Source organism: Paramisgurnus dabryanus, chromosome 6 (genome assembly GCF_030506205.2).
Source record: "Paramisgurnus dabryanus chromosome 6, PD_genome_1.1, whole genome shotgun sequence".
NCBI classification, from domain to species: Eukaryota; Metazoa; Chordata; class Actinopteri; order Cypriniformes; family Cobitidae; genus Paramisgurnus; species Paramisgurnus dabryanus.
In genome coordinates this window covers 32284306-32306378 of record NC_133342.1, presented here as the reverse complement: position 1 = coordinate 32306378, position 22073 = coordinate 32284306, and the positions used below count along the sequence as shown (strand labels likewise).

Sequence of the window (22073 nt, the reverse complement as noted above, 5' to 3'; positions counted from 1 at the left end):
TATCTTTCCCCAAACCTTGGTTCATTTTTGAGCCTGGAACATATTATATTAAAAAAAGGAAATCATATCAGAATCAATCAGGAACGGTCTGAAAAACTGTTGTGTTCCCCAGCTGCTAACTGTTGGGGGTCTCTTATACAATACAACCTTTCCTCTGAGTGTTTTTCTGTTATTTGATTGACAGCTCCGAACCCTTGATGGGGGAGGAAGAGGCTTATCAGGCTCTACTGCTGCTGCTGCTGCTGCTGCTGGGGAGAAACCAAGTTTCTATTTTGGTCTCCGGCTCATGACAGTTCACTTCCGTTTTTTGTTTCTGAAAAATTCGCTCTTATCGAAATGATCTGCCGTGGCGACAGCAGCATTTTCTTCCACATTTATTTTCTTTTCTGGCACTGGATTTTATTTCACAGCAGTGGAGATAACAAGCTGAATCCTACTGGAGAGCAGGATGGACAGCGTGATGCAGCTCTATACTGCATTAAATATGACATATTTAACTTTTTAAGGAGATTTTTTAAGCAACTTGTCACAACTTATGCAGCAACAGTTTAAATAAAGATGTAATAAATAGCATTGCACAGTGTGCAGATAATAGTGACAATGTACAATCATTTAACTATTTTAATAAGAGATGCACCAATATATCGTTGGTTTAGGGTTAGTTGCATGTAATGTATGACTTACTACTGCTATTAGTAAGAATATTTAACGTGTAACAAAAGGCAATGTAAAATAAAGTGGTACCACTAGATTTATGTCTGACATACACCCCAGGCCTTATATCATCTGTGCACCACTGACACCCACTGGACAAAAACTAGCAGCATTACAGGTCACCAAATAACATGTACTGTACCGTAACAAATATTCTGCTTGTCTCTGTGTAACAAACTGTTATATGGTATATACAGAGCTGTATTTTTCTGTAAGCCAGGAAGTTCAAATAAAAATAAGCGATGCAGTAACAATCCATTTAAAATAATACAATTATTTATAACCCATACATACATACATTAGTGTATAGTTTTACAGGAAATGACTTCAGGGAAGTCTTCGATAGACATATTGTCTCTAGAATAGTCGTGTTAATTGACTTAATTAATATTTACTGGGCTACTTATGTAAGAAATGTAATTAAATTGTGGCATTCCTATAGGCAGATATAAAAGATCTACGAGCTCCTGATGCAAGGCAGCCTCTGTGGACACACAGACAAGATTGTTCATGTGCTTTATGTTACATCATAAAATCTTTATAAGACCACCCAGTGCGGCAGTTTAATACAAATAAATAAAAGGTTACGAGCCCCAAAATGATAACACTGACTTTAGTGAAAGTTTAAAAAGTGAAAAAAATTTCACATCATAAAATAAATGAGCAATGCATAAATATGTGTGCAATGATAAGGTACTTAGCATTTTAAGTTAAATTCATTGCGAATTGACACAATGCTTGCCTTTCGACCGCCGTCTGCAGCTTTGTATGTCAGCATGTAGTTGTCGATCTCAGCGATGGGCGGTTGCCAAGATATGAGGGCACTTCGATGGTTGATCTCACTGGCAGTAAGGTTATGGGGTGCGTCCATAGCTGTAAGCATCAAAGATAAAAAAGCTGACACTTCTATCCAAAGCAGCAAACAATTCATTTGAGGTATATTGTAAGTTTAATTAATACAGTAGCAGAAAAAGTATGTGAACCTTTGAAATTTCATAGTTTTCTGAATAAATTTGTCATAAAATGTGATTTGATCTTCATCTAGGTCAACTGATAAACATAATGTGTCTAAAAAAAAAACTACACAAAAAATTTCTGATCTTTCATGTCTATACTGAAACAATAAAAAAAAAAAACATAGTGCTTGAAGAAGAATTATGTGAACCCTTGAGTTAATAACCGCAAAAAAGCTAAATGAAATCAGGTTTTAGCAAACCTGGAGTCTGGTTAAGATAATACATTTGGAGGTGTGGACTAAAGCTACTTTGACTGATAAAAAAACCCTTAAACTTTTGAAGTTTGCTCTGCACAAGAAGAACACACTTATGTGAGCCATGCCCCGCCAAAAAGAGCTTTCAGAGGAGCTACGATCATCAAGAATTGTTGCTTTACATGAAGCTGGAAAGGGTTAAAAAGTTATTTCAAAGACTTTAGAAATTCACCAGTCTACAGTTAGGCAAACAATCTACAAGTGGAGATGCTTTGGGACTGTTGCTACTCCACCAGAAAGTAGGCACCCAGTCAAAATGACACAAAGAGCACCACAAAGACTCATCAATGAAGTAAAGAAACAATCCTGAATGACAGCCAAACATTTGAAGGCATCATTTGAACTTGCTAACATCTTTGGTAATGAGTCTACAATACGTACTGTAAAACACTGAACAAGCAGGGTATCCACGGCAGGACACAACAAAGGAAGCCACTGCTTACTAAAAAAAAAACATTGCTGCACCCCTGAAATTTGCAAAAGAGCACATTGACACACCACAGCAGGTTTGGCAAATGTTTTGTGGACTGATGAAACTAAGATTGAACTATTTGGAAAAAACACATTTGGTGTAGAAAGGGCACGGCACATAATCATGAAAAATCATCCAAACTGTAAAGTATGGTGGAGGAAACTTCATGATTTGGGCCTGCTTTGCTGCATCAGGGCCTTGCCAGCTATGCAATCATTGAGGGGGTTAGATGAATTATATCCCAAGTATATCAGACAATCCTTCAGGATAGAAGAATGTCTGCACGTCAGCTAAAACTGTGTAGAAGGTGAGTGATATGCAACAGGACAATGACCCAAAACAACAGAGAAAGTCCACAACAGAATGGCTCCAGAAAACAAAATCTGCCTTTTGGAGTGGCGTTGAATGAATGTGTTCAATAAAGACATGAAATCTCAGAATTTTTTTGTGTAGGAATGATTTTTAGACACATCATGTTGGCCAATACCCTTGATGAAGATCAGATGACATTTTATAACAAATTTATTCAGAAAACCAAAAATATTCACATACTTTTTTTTGCCCCTGTATGTGATCTCTGATAATTGAACCCATTGTGTAGCCAGGCACCTACTGTAGTACCGGCTGAGCTACAGAAGGTTTCACTGTGTTTGTCTGTGTCAGCATACAGTACCTGCTCAAGTCATGTAAGCGGACATCTAACCGGAGGCTATAAAGATCATGGGTGCACACGATGTGCACGTTTTAGACATATTGACAGATCTGCTTCAGAGTAAAATACAATTAGTGCATGTTCACCTGGCTCCATGTCTCTCAGTTTGATCTTTTTTCTGACAGCATGTCACTCTGCCTCCAGCAAAACGCACAAACACACACAGACACACGCTTTACTTTCATCACTACACACGCTGTGCTGTCTTCCCTTGTTGTCAAACAGGCATCATCCACCGTGTTTGTGCAGAAAAAGTGATGTACTGTTGCTTTTTTATATTCATTTTGTAAGCCTTGCTCTCTTTGTTTGGAACCATAGCTTGGATCTAATATGCTATTGTTATATTTGTAACCTTTTAATAAGATAAAATGCAAGCTATCACAGAATTATGGAGGCGTGGAAAGGATTATGTCTGCATACTGTATGTATCTTAAGGTCACCACTTGATAGACTACATTTTAATTTCCAGACCTCTAAATAGATACAGTACAAAACATTCTGCCCTTGGTTTACCATTAAATTGACTGAGCAGGCAAACTAACAAAGAGTGCCAATCGAGTCTGAAATGCCACTGCAGAGAAACGCAGAGACGCTCCTGTGCATATCTCAGGAACACATTCATATTCACATCCTCACCTTAATCGCTTAAAGTTGGAATGGTAATCTAAATCAAAATGACAGACAGCACTAATCCAAAAATAGGCATGAAATTTGTTAGTGGTGTTATCTTAATTATCCCCTTAAGCTTCTATAATCCCCCTCATAAATGCCAGAATGATGTAATTATGACACTGCACTCCCCTCAGGGTGTGGGTTGCCAGATCCTTAAATACAGAAGCACTGCATTTTCACATGTATTTTAGACTATATCTAAACATTGTTGTGTTTTTTCAGTCAGAGCTTGGCAGGATTGAACTCTGGCGTTATTAGAGCAGAACTGTTTCTAAATTAAATCACCGTTAAGAAGCCAAAAAAGAGAGAAAAAAAGTGAACATAACAAACTTCATCAAGCCATTACGTGATTTTAAACGTCTGTGAGCTGGCACGAAGGTTACAAAGCCAATGGCCTGTGACACTTTTATGTGCAAAAGAATTTCCTCTAAACAATCCCAACTAATGAAGTAGTCTGGGAGGGTCGATTGATCAAAGTTGAGGTCTGATGCTTCCCTCCAACACCCTTTAATAGATGGGCTAAAGCTTTCAATGCAGCATAAATCAGTCTGATATAAAATGCCTGCTTGTTCTAGTTCAGTCTTCCGTTGGAAACCTGTGGGAAAGACATTCAACCTTCTCTCTCTATCTCTGTGGACAGCTCGCTGAGGATGGTGATGCTAATCTGCTCTAGGTTCCCACATGGGAATATCAGCTTTGCTGACTGTGGTATTTTGTTATTCCAACTACCAAAATAAGTTATGGCCTCGTTTCTGCTCTGCAGGAGCTGCCCATCTAGTGTAAGGGGATGATAGCATTGATAGGAAAGTGTGTTATTGTCTATCGTATATCAAGCTGTATCAAACTGAAGAGAATATAGCTACTTTTACTTCCAAAAACAAGGTGCTGCTCTGCCAAAAAATTAGGTGTTTGTTGAACTTAATACAATACATTTCAATTCAGTGCCCCCAAGAAACTTATCCAAATTGGCCTGACAATGGTGTTCATTTTACATTTAGATTGAATAAAGCTTTATCTACTGAAGTAAATATACAACAAGGAGAGCAAAACTGCTTCTGTCTTAAAGCTACAGAGAATATCACAAGACTCCAACACTTGGCACAAGAAACACAACAGGGGTGACATTTAACAAACTAGCAGAAAAAACTACTAAATTTGACCAAAAAAAAAATCAACAACAACAGCAGTGTAAACAAATACGTATAAAATGTTCAGTATATAAAAATTATGCAGCCATATTTTTTAGCCACGGTCTATGTTTTTTACAAAATCCATTTCGCACCTGTTGTGCTTGTTGCATCGACTCAAATATAAGCATATCCTAAGAGAAAAGCTGAGAGTGTTCCTAAAAGCTGTAAGTTATTACAGTGGCAAGAAAAAGTATGTGAACCCCTAGGAATGAACTGGTTTTCTACAGTCATTTGTCATAAAAAGTGATCTGATCCTCATAACACAAATAATTCTAGTTTATTTTGTCTTTTTGTTTAAGAGAAGGAGTTTTTGCCCATTCCCCTTTACAAAACCACTTCAACAAGTCTGGTATGAATCGCTCTATTGAGGTCATTCCACAACATCTCTATGAGGTTAAGGTTTGGGCTTTGACTAGGCCACTCCAAATGACCCATTTTGTTTTTCTTAAGCCAGTCTGTGGTGGATTTACTTTGATGCCTAAGGTCATTGTCCTCCTGCATCAACCATCTTCTACTGAGCTTCAACAGGTGGACAGCCACCCTGACATTATCCTGTAGGATATTTTGTTAAACTTGGGAATTCATTTTTCCCTCGATGATGGCAAGTGGTCCAGGCCTGAGGCAGCAGAGCGCGCCCAAATCATGACGTTCCATACACCATATTTCACTGTTGGGATGATGTTTTGGTGTTGGTAAGCTGTGCCCTTTTTGTGACATAGTATTCTTCCCGAACAATTCAACTTTTGTTTTCAGTCCATAAAATATTTTCATCCGGGGTTTGCCAAGGTGCCCTTTTGCAAACTTCAGGCTCACAGCAATGTTTTTCGGGAGATCTGCTGCTTCCTCCGTGGTGTTTTGCCATTGAACTGAAATGTGTGCCAATTCCAATGATGTCTTCTAGACTTTAACTGATACTTATGGGTTATTCTTTACTTCATTGAGTATTCTGTGTAGTGCCTTATGCTGCGTTAACACCAGCCGTGGTAGAGGCGGCAAAAATGCGCTATATAAGTTCAAATTTTTCAACTCGCGCGTTTCCCGCGGCAATGGGCAATTTGCGCGGAACGTGCTATCCGCGCCGCGCTTACAGTGTGTACCGCGCCGCAGGATAATAATCCGCGTGTAATCGCGTCTTTGCATTGACTGAACATGTAAATCACCCGCGCTTGCCGCCTCTACCGCGGCTGGTGTAAATGCAGCATTAGAAGTCACCTTGGGTTGGGCGTCCACTTCTAGGAAGGGTAGCTATTAGGGGTGTCCTCGACTAAGGATTTACATATTCGAATCAGAATTTTCGAATCTTTCCATAGTCGACCGATAGTCGAATCATCTATGTTTGTGTGCATGGGTTGGGAGGGGGCCAGACCAGGTACAAATTGGTAACTTTTATTTTCTTTCACAAGCAGCACACATAAACAACTGTCTGATAAAGTGACCAAAACTGTCTTTCAAGTAATAAACGAAGACAAAACTGACGATGCATTTATATATATATTTTTTTAAGGTAAAATGTAAGGCAACATTTGTTTAATTATTCCTCATAACATTTTAAAGCCACGATCTACAGAACATCACACAAAAATACATTTTGATAACTAAACCTAAAAAAATAACAAAGGTGATCCTGCCTTGGAAACTCCGGCTACAATTAAGTGTTTTTATTTAATTTGGAGATAGCGCGTCAAAGCAGTCATGACCAAACAAACCCGACAAATGAGAAATGACAAATAATTTGTGATTGTGACTGTAAATGATAAAAACGAATCTTTATATACAATTCATTAAACTTTAAATTATAACAAGAAAACCACTGAAATTAATGATTTTATAGACACTACGCGTTATTATTTAGCACAGAAATACCTGCTTGCTTGCTTTGACTTTGATCATCTCTGTATTCACTTTAGATACAGAAAGACCGGATGATATTATTTATTTTAGGAATCTCTTTGCTATCATTTGAAAGTGAACACCGACTGACCATAATATTAAATCACAAGAAAGACATTCGTGTCAGGCAGAAATAGGTTCGGTGCAGATAGTTTCCGTTTCATCACCGAAATAAAAAAAACGGCTTACCTGTTTTGTAGTTTAACTTTAAGATAGACAATATAACCATATATAACCATACATTTTAAAAACTTATACTCGTCGAAAAACATCCGTTTTTTAATGTTTAGTTTGATGAACTCCTAAATATGAGACGCAGAGCACCTACCTAGCCCGTTCAGCTAAATTACATGCGCAAGCATGGCCAGCACGCAATTGCGCAACATCGATACAACGAAAAGCTATCCAAAATTTACATACTTAAATTAGATCGGAATATACGTTTATAATAAATACAATTTTTTAAATAAAATAAGGTCAGAAGTAACAAAGTGCAGAACAAATATGCAAAATGCCTCAAGTGCACGGAAACAAAACACAAGCCAAATAGTTAAATCGGATAACCCGTGTTTTAAACCCAAAGTGATATAAAATAAAATATAGAAATTATTAAAAGAACGAAAGTCAAAGTTTAATTTGCCAGCTTTGTCTTTTAAATGTTGAAACAAAGAGGCAAGGCTTTGAACGGGTAGTTATTAACATAGAGACCTCTTATGGACGTGAAGCCCGGTCACAGGGGTTGTTGGATTTATTAACGCATTTTAAAAATATTTATTGAAAGCTGCTACTTCACATATTATTTGCAGCATTATCATAATATGCAGTATATTAATATTGGGAGAAAGCTGTTATATGTGAAATCAGATAATGTGTGCACCCATATACGGCCAAAATTGAATGATCCTCATTTCATAATATATCTGCGACGATTCGACTATGAGATTGGTAGTCGAATCAGGCTTCTCCTATCGATGCATCGAATCTTCGACTATTCGGGGTCACCCCTAGTAGCTATAGTATTAAACAGTCCCCATTTATAGACAATTTGTCGACTGTCAACTGATGGATGTCTAAACATTTTGAGATTGTTTTGTATCCCTTTTCAGCCTTATAGAGTGCAACAACTCATGATAAGATATCTGTAGAGAGCTCCTTCTTGTGAGGCATGATTCATAAGAGCTGATGCTTCTTAACTCTTTCCCTGCCAGCGTTTTTTTAAAAAGTTGCCTGCACCAGCATTTTTTATGATTTTCACAAAATTTTTATGCCTTCCAGAAAATATATAAACATGCAATATATCAAATGAAAGAACAGAAAAAATACCATAATTTGAGCAAAAAGATGAGATAATTGCGTTTTTGTGAAGAACTTGTTATAGAGATCAGGTTCAGAGCGATGATCAAAACATACACAGAGTTTGAACTTTTTGCCCTAAGGGGATACTTCCGGGTTTTATAAGTTGGGTAAGAGCGTAACCTGGTAGATAATAGCGGAAATACAGATTGCCTGAAAAACTCGTCATTGGCAGGGAAGCTCTAATTCTCTTAATTGACGAGTTAAATAAGGAAAACAATCTTAAAATGTTTGTGTGTCTTTATATCAATCAAAGTAGCACTAAACCACAACTTTAAACTCATTTTATTAATTGGACTCCAGTTTGCCAGCTTCTGACACAAATTAGCTTTCATTAAAGTAATTAGTCTATGGGTTCACTTACATTTCCCCTAAGCACTGTGATTGTTTAACAGGTGTTTTCAAACAAGACACAAGAAACTAGAATTATTGAGTGTTGTCAGCTTATACACATTGTGTTTGTTTATTGTTGTAACCTAGATGAGGATCAGACACATTTTTATGGCAAATCACTGTATAAAACCAGTTCATTCCTAGGGGTCAAATACTTTTTCTTGCCACTGTATATGTAAATTAATATTTGAAGAGTTCAGATGCAAAAACCACTAAACGCCACCTGCATCAAAAATGAGATCATGATACGAATGCTATCGACAGGTATTATACATTCATCAAATACTTTCACGTCCAATTCGCTTAATCCCATACCCATTCAGAAATACAGTTTTTTAGGCAGAATCCATTAAGAGTCTGATAAAAATGCTAATAAAAAAACATGCCCGATGCATTTAGAGGGTTGTGCATCTGAGCTCTTCATATGTATACAGTATTTACTGTAAATATACACACAACATTAAGGGTTAATCTTTAATTTTAGCATTATTTACTTAATCTAAAACTCAACTTTTACAAATCAAGATACTCTACTGAGGTTAACTAATAAGCACTCACGTGTGACAAAGTTGGCGATGACGGTGCCACTAGTGAGAGGGCCTTTAGTGGCATAGAGGGCCACTGAGTATGGGGTGCTGGGGATGAGCTGACTCAGCTGATACTCCTGCTTGTTACCCTCCACCAAGAAGGTGTCTGCAGTAACTGGAATAAAAAAATGACATACGGCATCATTTTCATTAAACATGCACAAAAACTGCAAAAGTTTACCTGTAAATATAGAGATACTGATTGTAAATTATTATTAAATCATTAAAGGTACATTGTGTAACTTTTAAAAGCATCTCTTGACAGAAATGGAATTTAATCAACATCAGTTGTGTATAAAGGCCTTACATAATGAACTGTATTGTTTTTATTACATTAAAATGAGTCGTTTTTTCTACATACACGCAGGTCTCCTTACATAGAAGTGTCCGTCATGTTTCTACAGTAGCCCTAAACGGACAAACTGCTCTATGGGGCGCATTTGTCACTATGTTGTCTCAGACTATGCCAAGTTTACCGTAGGGCTGTAACTTCTCACCAATTAACTCACATTTTTAATCATTCATTAATAAATGCGTCATTTGTATGTTAATGTCCAAGGAATTTTTATGGTTTTATGCAGCCATTAATTCACTGCACAAAGCAAATTGGAATTAGCATAATTCATGTATATCTTTATTGGACATTAACCCGTAATGTTTAATGTACTGTATTCTGGGTTATATTTTTGTATTTGACCAAGGTACAGAAATTTGCACTGTAATGCCTGTTGAATTTAAAGAAGCATAGCTTTTGATGCCAAAAAAGTTAACAGGACTTTTAATATTTTGCTATCCTATTTCAAATTATGCACTATTATATGGGTAGTTGCATTTTATTTGCCATTAATATTTGTCACACAGTCTGTGTAAGCCCGGCTGAAGTATTTTTTTTGTGATTTACTGTTACATAAAATTATCCCACATAACGTAAAGAACATTTTGTGATAATACAACATTGATATCTTTAAAGGGACACTCCACTTTTTTTTTTAAATATGCTCACTTTGCTGCCGTACCATGGCTGCAGAAGGCGCAATGATATTACGCAGTGCCCGTAATAGTCCTCTGCTACTGAAAGTTACCAAGGGGACTATTTCAGGCGCTGCGTAATATCATTACGCCTCGTGCAGCCATGTTACAGCAGCAAAGTCCTTGATTATTACGCCAGAATGAGAGTATAGATCCTAACTATATCGGCCTAGAATATCGCAACTTAATTTTCAGTCGGTCTTAGCACACGATGTAACTACAGAAGAGTCAAGTTTTAAATAGGAAAAATATCCAAACTCTTTGGTTATTTTTTAGCCTGATGCTAATCAGATTCAATGGATTATGCTAAGCTATGCTAAAAGTGTTACAGCAAGACCCAGAGATCGGCTGAATGGATTCCAAAACGGTAAAAATCAAATTAGCAAAAAAGTGGAGAGTTCCTTTAATGTCGACTTTGTAAAAAAATTAATTAATGTGAAATCAATTATTGAAATCAAACTTTGATGTTCCTAATCTCATAATAACTTATAAACTTTAGCTATTTTGGGTGACTACCAACTATTTAAGGGCTATACTGATCTAGGGGTTTGATTCTTGCTTTGGATGTCAGAAATTGCGGGTTTGAATCCCCAAAAATACACAAGAAAATGAGAGCAATTGATGGTGATGCAAGAAAGCCTGACAGGTTGTGCCTTCTTTCATCAGGTCTTCACATACCCTGGTTCCTGGTGAGGGTGAGCACATAGTTATCAACACTTGAGACCGGAGGGTTCCAGCGCAGCAGAGCCCCCTGAGGTGTGACATTCAATGCAGTCAGCTCCGCAGGCATGTCCATAGCTGTGTGGAACAGAGGATTATGTGCAGGTTACAGGCAGAGAGAGATAAGCTCAGTCTAGGTAATTGGAGGCAGTTTCCTCCTCACCTATTTTTTACCTAACGCGTATTCCACAATTTAAAAAAAAAATCGAGCACCTCAGCAGCTTGGAACAAATTTGTTGTGATTATTTGGCTGTAGAAGATCACAATTTCCTTAATTAGCTGCCAACATTGGGGAAATTAGACATTCAAATGTGTGCGGCGCTCCACCTCAGCGGGTAATGAGGACCGTCTTTCACGGCGAAAATTTTCAATCCGTGTTGCTTTCTTTTCAGATGTTCACAGATGGCTGTTCTCTTTCCCTGATAGGAAAATCGCACTCTCCCGTGTGCGCCGTGGCATATGTCCTCTTAGATGAGGTCAATGAGCTGCAATCACACATTATCTCCCTGTACTGTCCCACGCACATCTTTGTACTGCCAGCTTCGCTGTCAGGAGCCAAAATCACGTCTACTGTGGTAGAGAGCTGACCCTCCCGTCAGACACCGTTGACTCTGCTCCAAGAATTTCTATGCCCTCTCGCTACCTTCAAGAGAAGCAGATCTCTCCCACCTGACAGCGGTTCAGAGGCAAATCCACCTACCTCCTTATACCTGCTCATCCATATACTGACAAGCTCTGTTCTGGCAGACAAGATACTGAATCTGTTCTCCGCATTTTTAGAGTTTTCCTTTATGAAATGAACGTAAGCTTTATGGTTCTCGGGAGAAGCCGTGAACCCGATCCATCATGTTTTATCATCCCCTCATTTCATCCTTGACACAAAATCCAGTAAGCCAGACTGTTTCTAAATCCTATTAACAATAAGCTTTTTCAAAAAAGCAGCTTGTCACTTTGCATTGTATTGTTGCATATGCTGGCAGCTTTAATCTTTATTGGTTTTTACGTCAAAATAGGAGGTGTGGCCGAGTTTTGATGTTATATGCAAACAATTCTTATCTAGTTATTTGCAAGTCAGCAGTCTTTAGGCAAAGGCCGGCATCTGTTTGCTCTATTGTTTCACCACACTGTACGATGTGAGTAATTAGTTAACGTCCTAGCTTAAGACATTGGCTCATTAATTCATTTCCCAGATATAATGCACGGCTGGAACAAATACAATTGCTGGGAATTCTACTAAATCATTTTCATAATCAGTATTGTTGTCTGTTGTTTTTTAATCCTCATAAAGATAAATGTTCTTGAGAAGCACAAAGACTGGCTTTGAAAGACAACATCTTGAATCAAGTTTATTTTTCTCACCCACTGACAAACGACCTACTTTAGTCCTGAAACTCTAGAGGAGCAAGCTAATAGCTTCTATTCCTGCGATCCGTCAGTCAATTTGTTTGGACCACAGCATGAATCAACCTGATTGGCTTTTCATGTCATTTGTAGCCAAGGACAATGCATGCATCCACCTTTATGCAGGGTTCACACCAGATGCGGTAGAGGCGGCAAGCGCAAGTGATTTACATGTAAAGTCAATGCAAAGACGCGAATAGGCATCCTGCAGCGCGGATGGCGAGTTCCGGCCAAATTGAGTGTTGCCACGGGAAACATGCAAGTTGAAAAACTGTGAACTTTGGTTTTGGATTTCCGCGCCGCGTTAACCGATCAGGACCTTACTGTAGTAGTGAGGTGATTACAGGAAGCAAGCGGAGTCTTAGCGGAGTTGCAGAAGCCCTTCCCATGATGCGAATTTCTGAGTAAATGTCTCGAATGACTAGAATTTCACGCGCGATTGAAACAAGTAAACTCAAAATGTTCAATCGTCTAACTTTACGTGAATAGCACGTTTTTGCCGTCTCTACTGCGGCTGGTGTGAATGCACAATTACTTATAACGTGGGTTCACACCAGATGCGGTAGAGGCGGCAAGCGCGAGTGATTTACATGTTAAGTCAATGCAAAGACGCGAATAGGCATCCTGCAGCGCGGATGGCGAGTTCCGGCCAAATTGAGCGTTGCCGCGGGAAACGCGCAAGTTGAAAAACTGTGAACTTTGGTGGATTTTTGCGCCGTGTTAATCGATCAGGACCTTACTGTAATAGTGACGTGATTACAGGAAGCAAGCGGAGTCTCAGCGGAGTTGCAGAAGCCCCTCCCATGATGCGAATTTCCGCGTGAATGTCTCAAATGACTAGAATTTCACGCGCGAATGAAACGAGCAAACTCAAAATGTTCAAATGTCCAACTATATACAAATATCGCGTTTTTGCCGCTTCTATCGCGGCTGGTGTGAGTGTACAATTACTTATACCGTGGGTTCATACCAGCCATGTTTTGAGGCGTCAAATTCGCGTCTACCGCGTCTAGTTTGCCACTTGAACATTTTGAGTTTACTCACTTCATTTGCGTGTGAAATTCTAGTCATCGAGAGATTAACGCGGAAATTCGCGTAATGGGAGGGGCTTCTGCAACTCCACTCGCTTTCTGTAATCACGTCACTACTAGAACAAGCTTCTGATTGGTTAACACGGCGCATTTTTCCAGCAAAGTTCAAAATTTGTCTCATTCGCACCGCGAGACCTCCAGACACGCGTCAACATGTCTTCACATTGACTTAAAATTTAAATCACTTTTGCTTGACGCCTCTACCGCGACTGGTCTGAACGCAGCATTAGTCTCCTTGGCTTGCTGTGAGCATGTGGTACAGGACGATATCAGAGCTCTGACAATCGCCCACTTCTTCTCTTGTTCTCTTGTTTGGCAATACACAGATCAAAACAGATTTTGTTGTATTTACTGTAGTAATACTGCTGACCCCCAAATACAAACAATCTGTACAACATGCATACTGTTGCACCGGTTATTTATGACCATTATGTGCTGCGCTACAAAGCCGCCAGGTAAGCTTCCACGCTGATCATTGATTCCATTAGTAAAATTTCATTTCACTGCTGCGAGATAGCTGCCAGCTTCCCAGAGGACAGCAGAAACACACAGGGTGAGAGATGCTGCTCATTACATGCTAAATGATGTGCTTTATTCCTAAGATTGTCAGTATTTCTATCCATTCAAAGGCTTTGTGATGAAGAAGTCTACAAGAAGACATTCTTCAAATGACATTTCTAATGGTAGCTTGCGAAATGCAAGGGTTTTTCCCTGATGGGTAATATTGTTAGGGGACATTAGTACATCTCTATGTAACTGAATGTGAACTGAAGTACCTGTGAAGACAGTCGTGGTGATGATCTTGCTTTCTTGGCTTCCTTTCACTGCATTTAGCTTGATCTCATACTCGGTGGCCGGATGGAGGTTGGTCAGGGTGTAGTTGGTGACATCGCTGTCAAAGATCACATTGTCTACCCTACCTGTGAATCACATATAAATGTTACATTTGTTAGAAAATAGATTTTTTTTGTTTCTCTTCTTTATTTCAGTAGTAAAGTAAATATGGAAGAGGTACCTTTTGGTGATTGGTAAGCCATTTTGTAGTAGTCAAAAGGTGCGAGCGGTTGAATCCATGATATGGTCGCAGACTCCTCTGTGATATACAACACACTCAAGTCTCTTGGAGGGTCCATTCCTGTAATTGTGGAGGCAAAAGGCCCATGAGTAAAAAATTAAGTGCATTTCATTGATATAAAGTGTAATGCCTTTCCACTGTATTAGGGTGACCATACGTGCCATTCTTCCCGGACGCATCCTGACCAGGATTTCGGTTTGTCTTCCGGAAGTCGTATTTGTTGACTGCATACGTCATAGAGGATTATTATTATTATTACAGAAAAGCAACCGTTACATTTTAAGGTAAGAATGAAACTACGATTGTATGTCTTATGTTTTTAATTGAATGGCATATGCGGTCAACAAATACGACTTCCAGAAGACGCATCAGGACGCGTCAGGGAAGAATGCCACGTATGGTCACCCTAACTGTACGGAACAAACAATGACCAATAAACTGGAAGTCATTCATTCCCTATGGAGAGTTGCAAAGGAGCTGCGTGAGGTGACGACCATCTGCGGATGCGTCATTTTCAGATCCGCATGCAATACGTCAATGTGAAAATTATTAATCCTTTATTTTTATCAGTAACACAACCCTTAAAAAACGATTTATTATTTATAACTAATACATTATTAATTGAATATGTATACATTGTTATTTTAATCTTGTCTCCATATGTTCTCTCCAAAAATATATTGGTCATATATGCATAGCTTTTTATTGTTTCATTAATATGCATTTATTTATTTATTCCACTATGGTGAATATTAAAATGAAGCCTCTAGAATGAGCTTCTCTCCCATGTTACGATCGTGTCCGAATGTCGCGTACAGTGAAAAGGTGGCATGAAGGGATAGTTTGGCCGAAAATGAAAATTACCCCATGATTTACTTACCCTGAAGCCCCCCGAGTTACATGTCCATCCTTTTCAGACAAACATATATTTAGATATTTTTGAAAATGTCCTAGGTTTTCTAAAATAAAATAAAAAAAACAATATGACGAATGTGAAGCGTTGATTTGCTCCCTGCTTTGTGCCTCTACCCACCGCTTATGAAAAGTGGGTACACTACGCTAATACTCTTTCCTAAATGCGGAGGAGTCTTTATCCAAAGCAAGTTATTCTAGTTCGTAAAATTTTAAATATGTATATTTATCTTACAAAATCAGATCGATTTCCCTTAAAAGGCCGTTATTTATCCCCTGGTGCCATGTGGATTACTTTTAGGATGGATGCACATTCTTTGGACTTGAAGGAGCGGACCACGTACAATTTTTTATGAAGATTGGAAGATCTAGAACATTTTCAAATCTGAATATGTGTTTGTATAAAAAAGAATGGACATTTGTTGGATGTTGGATGGCTTCAGGGCGAGTAAATCATGGGGTAATTTTCATTTTTGGCTGAACTATCCCTTTAAGTGTAAAGAAGACCTCATTTAATCATGCAGGCAAATAAACCCAAACACAACAGAATTGTTGACTTTCATTTTCATAAGTTTTGTACAATATGACTTTGCCCTATTGAGGGGTGGGGCTTAAATATTATTTTTTCCTAATAACTGTTATTGTACGATTCACACTGTATGAATTTGTATGAATAAGCCACCCCCCCAAAAAAAGGCTTGTGAATTCAAATGAGATAAGGCCAGAGCATCCCAAAGTCTTCATTCATTGCACCATATGCTAGTTTTCTCATATAGAAATAAATAAATAGTGATATTTTTGTACCCACAAATAATAGGCAAAGATGAACAGATTTCACTGATATATAAACTTTTGTTTGCCAGTTTGGTCCCAGAATTTGTCCCCTGTGTCTTTCGTCATAGATGAAGAGAAGTGTTGGTGTGGCATGGACGCACGGCACTCTTTACAAGGGCATTTGCATAGTTATTGTTTGCTGCAGTCCAGCAGGGAATCTTCTATGATTTGTTTATCTGTCCCACGATAGCTCTTACAATAGCTGAGGTTATCGGAGACTGCATTTGTAAACGCTTAAACGGACTAACGGCGGTTCTATACCATTCTCGCAACTGAGACGGAAATAAAGAGATTTACTCCTGCCATTATTAAAGTGCCCAGTCATTAAAACGAGTGGAAAGCTATTCACACCTCCCAACATCATTAGACTAATGCATTCAATTCATAAACTATGGGTGCAATTCATAAACAGGTTGTCAACCTCATTTAAATGCTTTCAGGGTAAAATATTCCAAGTAAATGAGTCACGATTATTCATGTATGCATATCTTAATTCATTTTCCACTCAGCAGAGCAGTCAATAAATATATTTTCCACATTCAGACTCGGTATAGAGGGCACAAAGAATGACTTTTCCAGATTAATCCAGTAATTATTCAGTCTTTCTTTTCACTGAGCATATGGTCACTTTCTCATTCACTTTAAAAGTTTGTCAATGTGTGAACACTCTGGACATATAAGACTTCATAAAACAAATTAGAAAACAACAGGTGCAAGTTTTTAAAAGCACTCAAAATAATGCCATTATAATAACATAAACCGAAAAGTAACATTTAGAGTTTATTTAAAACTAATGAGGCTTCTGGGCAGACGGTCTCTGCAGAGTTGAGTTTTTTATGTTTGGAAATAGCTCGGGGACAATACAATATCTCTTTTGGCAACTGCAAATATCAGCAGCTCACTGACAGAACGGCTGAATAATTCCTGACACCTCCACATCGAGACAGAGGTAATTAGGGGAGGATTACACACTGTTGAGTTAATTAAGACACAAAAGGGTAAAAAAATCTGCCGTGCAGCTGTGTGGGGGAATCATAATGAGAAAATACAGCAGGTACAGATGAGACTCTCTTCTGCACACGCCGGCAAATTACTGTCTGCCGACGATGATTAAATGGACACGAAAGTGAACATAACTTTTTTTCTAGCTACGGAAACTTTAAAGCGTTCACCTAGTAAATATTGTATGGACAGTCAGATGTTCATATCTGAAACTTTACCCAAGTGTGTCAAATTTAGGCTCACAGAAGTGTCTGTAGATTCAAACAGAATTAGATCATGCAACGGTATTGAATAATTTGAACCTGCTTTTAATGATAGCATTCACAGCTTTAAAAAAAAATCTTGTTTTATGCAAAGAGAGTTAAAATGCATTTAAGCTATATATTTTATTTGAGTATTTGTTAAACACTTTACAATAAGGTTGCATTTGTTGACCTTAGTCCATGCATTATGCAGCTAACATAAAAGCTGCAATCCGTTACTTTTTCAGTTCAAAATAAACTAAATCAGTTGTTAATAATATCTGTGTCAAAACTTCTCCTTACTCTCCTGATTCACAACGGTAGGCATATTATAAGGATTTATAATTTTCTTAGGCTTAAAGTGACACTTTGTAGTTTTTCAACCTTCATAATATATTTTCAAGACCCTTGTGATGGTACATCGACTTTAAATAGGTTGAATGACATGTCTACCATAGCCTGACGGGGTCTGTATCACTTTTACTAGTACTTTTAAACTTGGGACGTGAGAGTGCAACTATTTATTTTCCTGATGTTTTTGTCATGGCCGAAGCAGCAACTACGATAAAGAAACCCAAGGTTTTGTCGGAGGAGACCAGAAAGAGAAAACGGAAGAGTGACAGAATTAAAAGAAGGACGAGGATCAATTATATTGGGCCAGCAATCGCTCGCTGGCTAGACTAAAGGAACAGGAGGGGTTTCTGACCGATGCTGACTTGTCCGTCATGCTTTTGGGGACTAGTAAGTAATGTGAGTTTTACTGGAGGCTACTTGGAAATTTTAGAGAGAGACTCTTATATCACATAAAACTGTGGCACCGTGATAGCGTCACAGACCTACGACACGAGCAATATGGGTTTGATTTCCCTTTTTTTTATATGAACTTTAACCAAGTGAGCTACGCGATCTTTTGGCGTTTGAAAGAAATAAATTATATTCATATGACATGCTGGAAGGCACACTTTGTGACCTAAAGAGTTGTCTTCTTTTCCTTTGCGACAATGCTGCAAGAGCTTGTGGCCTCTACGGGCGCTAGACATGAAAAATACATGTCTAACACCCCCTAGTGGCCAAAAAGTTCCGCGGTGTGCCTTTAAACTTTAAGTTTTAAACGTCACATCCGTAAACAGAAAGAAGAGGTCCCCGGCTACTTTGTTGCATGTGTGTGCTGATTTCAAGTTTGTCCCAGAGTTGCTTACAATTTAAACTCGTCATCTAAGTAAGGGTCTTGTATCACACTTTAGAGGCTTATTTCCCGATAACTACCGGCTGCCTCTACATTATCCCGCTTATTACACGGCTACTTGCCACATAAGAAAAAAAACTGGACATGAATATGAATTTGAAACAAATTAACATTTTTATCCTTCCGCGAAACTTTGCACAGATGCATAAAATGATCGTAATACCTTATTAAGATCCTCTGCTTCATACTTGTCTGTCTCCATTTTTTTCTCTTTAGCCAGTCTTTGAGAAGTTTTAATGCCCATTCTGTATTTTTTTGTGTGTTGGCTTCGTAGCTGTCATGCTCTATTTTGTCAAGTTCAGTCTCAGTAAGCTCTCTGTGTCTTGTCGTTGTTCGTTCTTCTATCCACTGTTTAAATGTTTTGTTTTTTCCGTACATGTTAAAATTAATGTCAAAATCCATTCTTAATTGTGGTTGTCCAGTGTTTGTCACAAGATGGCGCCAAACAGTAATCTTTATTGGCGCAGAGCGATTTTAATCGTACAAGTAGTACCGGCTATGCGTTATTACTTTGGAGCGTTTATTATTTGAAAAGAATGAACCTGCAAATGTCTCAACTGACCAATCAGAATCAAGCATTCCAGAGAGCCATGTAATAAGAACAGGATAATGTATAGACGGTTTCAGCAGTAACAACAAAAACAAGCTGCTTTTGAGGTCAACACTTAACTTGCGCCAAACTCCGCTAAGAATAAATAACGGCAAAGTCCTTTTAAAGTAGTTTATTTATATAACAAGCAAAATTAACAACAAATAGATTACCTAGGAAACCAATTTTTTTTTTTTTTTGACGAGTTCAGTTTCAGCAACTAGTCAGACCATTAACTCTTTCACCGCCATTGACGAGATATCTCGTCAATTAAGAGAAAACGCTTCCCCGCCAATGACGAGATTTTCCGTCTTTCCACAATACCGCTATTATCCACCAGGTGGCGCCCTTCCGCAACTTTTTAAACCTGGAAGTATTGCCCTATGGCAAGCGACTGCATGTCCGTGTCTGTTTTAAAGATCGCTCTGAATGGGATCTCTATGAAAAGTCCGTCACAAAAATTGAATTATCTCTGCTTTTTGCTCAAAATGTGGTGTTTTTGCAGAAACCTACCCATATTCAAAAGCTGATTACAAAAGAACCACTGAAGGTAGGATGAAACGTTTTTTTTTTTTTTTGTTTGAAAGCAGAGGGTCTGTTCTTTCATTTGGTATATTGTATGTTAATATATTTAAAGAAGAACATTTTCTGGAAGGCATTAAACTTCGGTGAAAATCATGAAAAACGCTGGCGCTGGCTGGCAACTTTTTTTTTTAAACGCTGGCAGTGAAAGAGTTAAACAAACGGAAACCGGAAGAAAATCGCGTCACCGTACGTGCGTCCGATGAAACCATCTATAGGCAGCAGCTTGTTATCGCAGAAATAAGCTCGAAAGTGTTATCAGGATCCAACGCGAAGTGGACTTCATGATAACAACTGTAACATGTCTGTACATTATCCCGCTTATTATATGCCATTTACCTCATAAGTAAAAGGAAAATTAAGTATGTGTTTCAAATATTTTATTTGCCAAAGTACAGACCTTCCGCAAAGAAAACCTTTTTTCGGTTTTAAGACAAGACATTCAAATGACACGAACGCACTATATGGTTTAATCATTTGTAAATATAATCATATACAGGTATGGTATAAAAAAACATATTTATATTTAATTTTTGTGTAATATTAAATTGTACCTATCAAAATAACTTGCAACATCTAGGTGTATTATTGGTTTCAGGTGGTAGTTTCTCGGAATAACAAACTTTGGAATGCCGCGACTGGCCAATTAGAATCAAGCATTTTAGAGTGCTGTGTAATAAACGGAGTTTGCAAATTTTTAAGCAATGATCATCTGGGGAACATCATGTAAACATAAGTATTATATATAAACAAAATAAATGACCTCAGACGTACTGTATAAAGAACACCCGTGAACATCACATACATTAGCAATAATACCTGTTGTGACTGGACCTATAACCGGTTCTGAGGACACATTGCCGTGCATGGTTACCAAGGAAACGGTATAGCGCCTGGAGGGCAGAAGACCAGTGAGGGCGATTTTTGTTTTGGAGCCGTCTAGAGCGATCTCAGAATCATCACTCGAGTCCTGGACACTGTAGTTCAAGATGAATGCATCAGCAGGCGGGGCTGGTGCACTCCAAGCCACAGTCAATGAATCAGATGTGACATCAGAGAAATACAGCTGTGTGATAGGGCGAAAGCCTGAAATCGAACACCAACAACTGTATTACAAGTACGGACTGTTGCTTCCTGGGCTGATAAGACCTTTTTAAAGGTCACCAAAAAAGTTGATAATTTTTGGATGTGTTATTTCTTTAGATGATATTTCATTGACCGGCACATCTTAACAGAATAATATGGCAATGGAAGAATGTTGGAAGAAGAAACAATGATGTGATTTGATAAAAGCAGAACCGTGTAGATGCAGCGAGACGAAAGAAAACAAACACATTGAATGAAGCAGAAAATGATGATGATGATATCATGATAGACATGAATGTGTTGATGTGCGATGCAAAAGCAAGCGAAGCGAAGAATGTTTTTCTTGAATGTGAGAAGAAGAGAAAGAGTGAAAAGTTGATGTTAAGAAAGAAAGGACAGATGGGTAGCTGAATTTTGAACATTGAAATGAATGATGATTAAATGTAGAAGTGCCCATGCACCTGTCTGAGAAAGAAAAGCTACAGGATTTGTTGAATCACCTTTGCAGACGGTCAACACTGAAGTAAAAGTAATTTCACAGCCAAGCCTTGTTACACTTAAATGGCTTAGTAAAGTAAAGTAAGGTAAAGGATCTTTATTGTCATTGCAAGGTAAAGAAGTAAACACTAGGAACACTAACGCTACTGTAAGTAAAAATAATAGGTGAATTTTTTTTCTTATTTGTGACTCTGTCTGTGAAAACTCAGCTAAAGTCATATTTTGTTTTTTACTGTTTTCAAATCTTATAATGTAAAGAATCTGTAAAAAATATAATCTTGATATCTTGTATACTGACCTAGTAAGGTCATGTCAAAGATTAAAATCAATGACTGAAATCAAACTTATATTATCATTAGACATTGTTACAATAAAAAATATTAAAAATAATACATTATAATAACACATATAATTAAATTAGCTTATATATGCATACAGTATGTATACTGCATATAAAACAATAAAACAATGCCCGCTTTAAAGCCCCTGGCTTCTGCGCCATTATAGATCCAG

General features: G+C 38.1%; 1 protein-coding gene across 1 annotated transcript in view; it reads right to left on the bottom strand.

The window, feature by feature from the left end:
- tnr (tenascin R (restrictin, janusin)) overlaps window positions 1-22073 on the bottom strand; it is a 218899-nt gene that overhangs the window by 18252 nt on the left and 178574 nt on the right. The window contains exons 13-18 of the mRNA XM_065276614.2: window positions 20796-21062; window positions 14510-14629; window positions 14271-14414; window positions 10961-11080; window positions 9225-9368; window positions 1457-1587 (exon numbers count right to left, since the gene is read on the bottom strand). Coding sequence (XP_065132686.1) covers window positions 1457-1587; window positions 9225-9368; window positions 10961-11080; window positions 14271-14414; window positions 14510-14629; window positions 20796-21062 — 926 coding nt within the window. The remainder of the gene's footprint in view (window positions 1-1456; window positions 1588-9224; window positions 9369-10960; window positions 11081-14270; window positions 14415-14509; window positions 14630-20795; window positions 21063-22073) is intronic.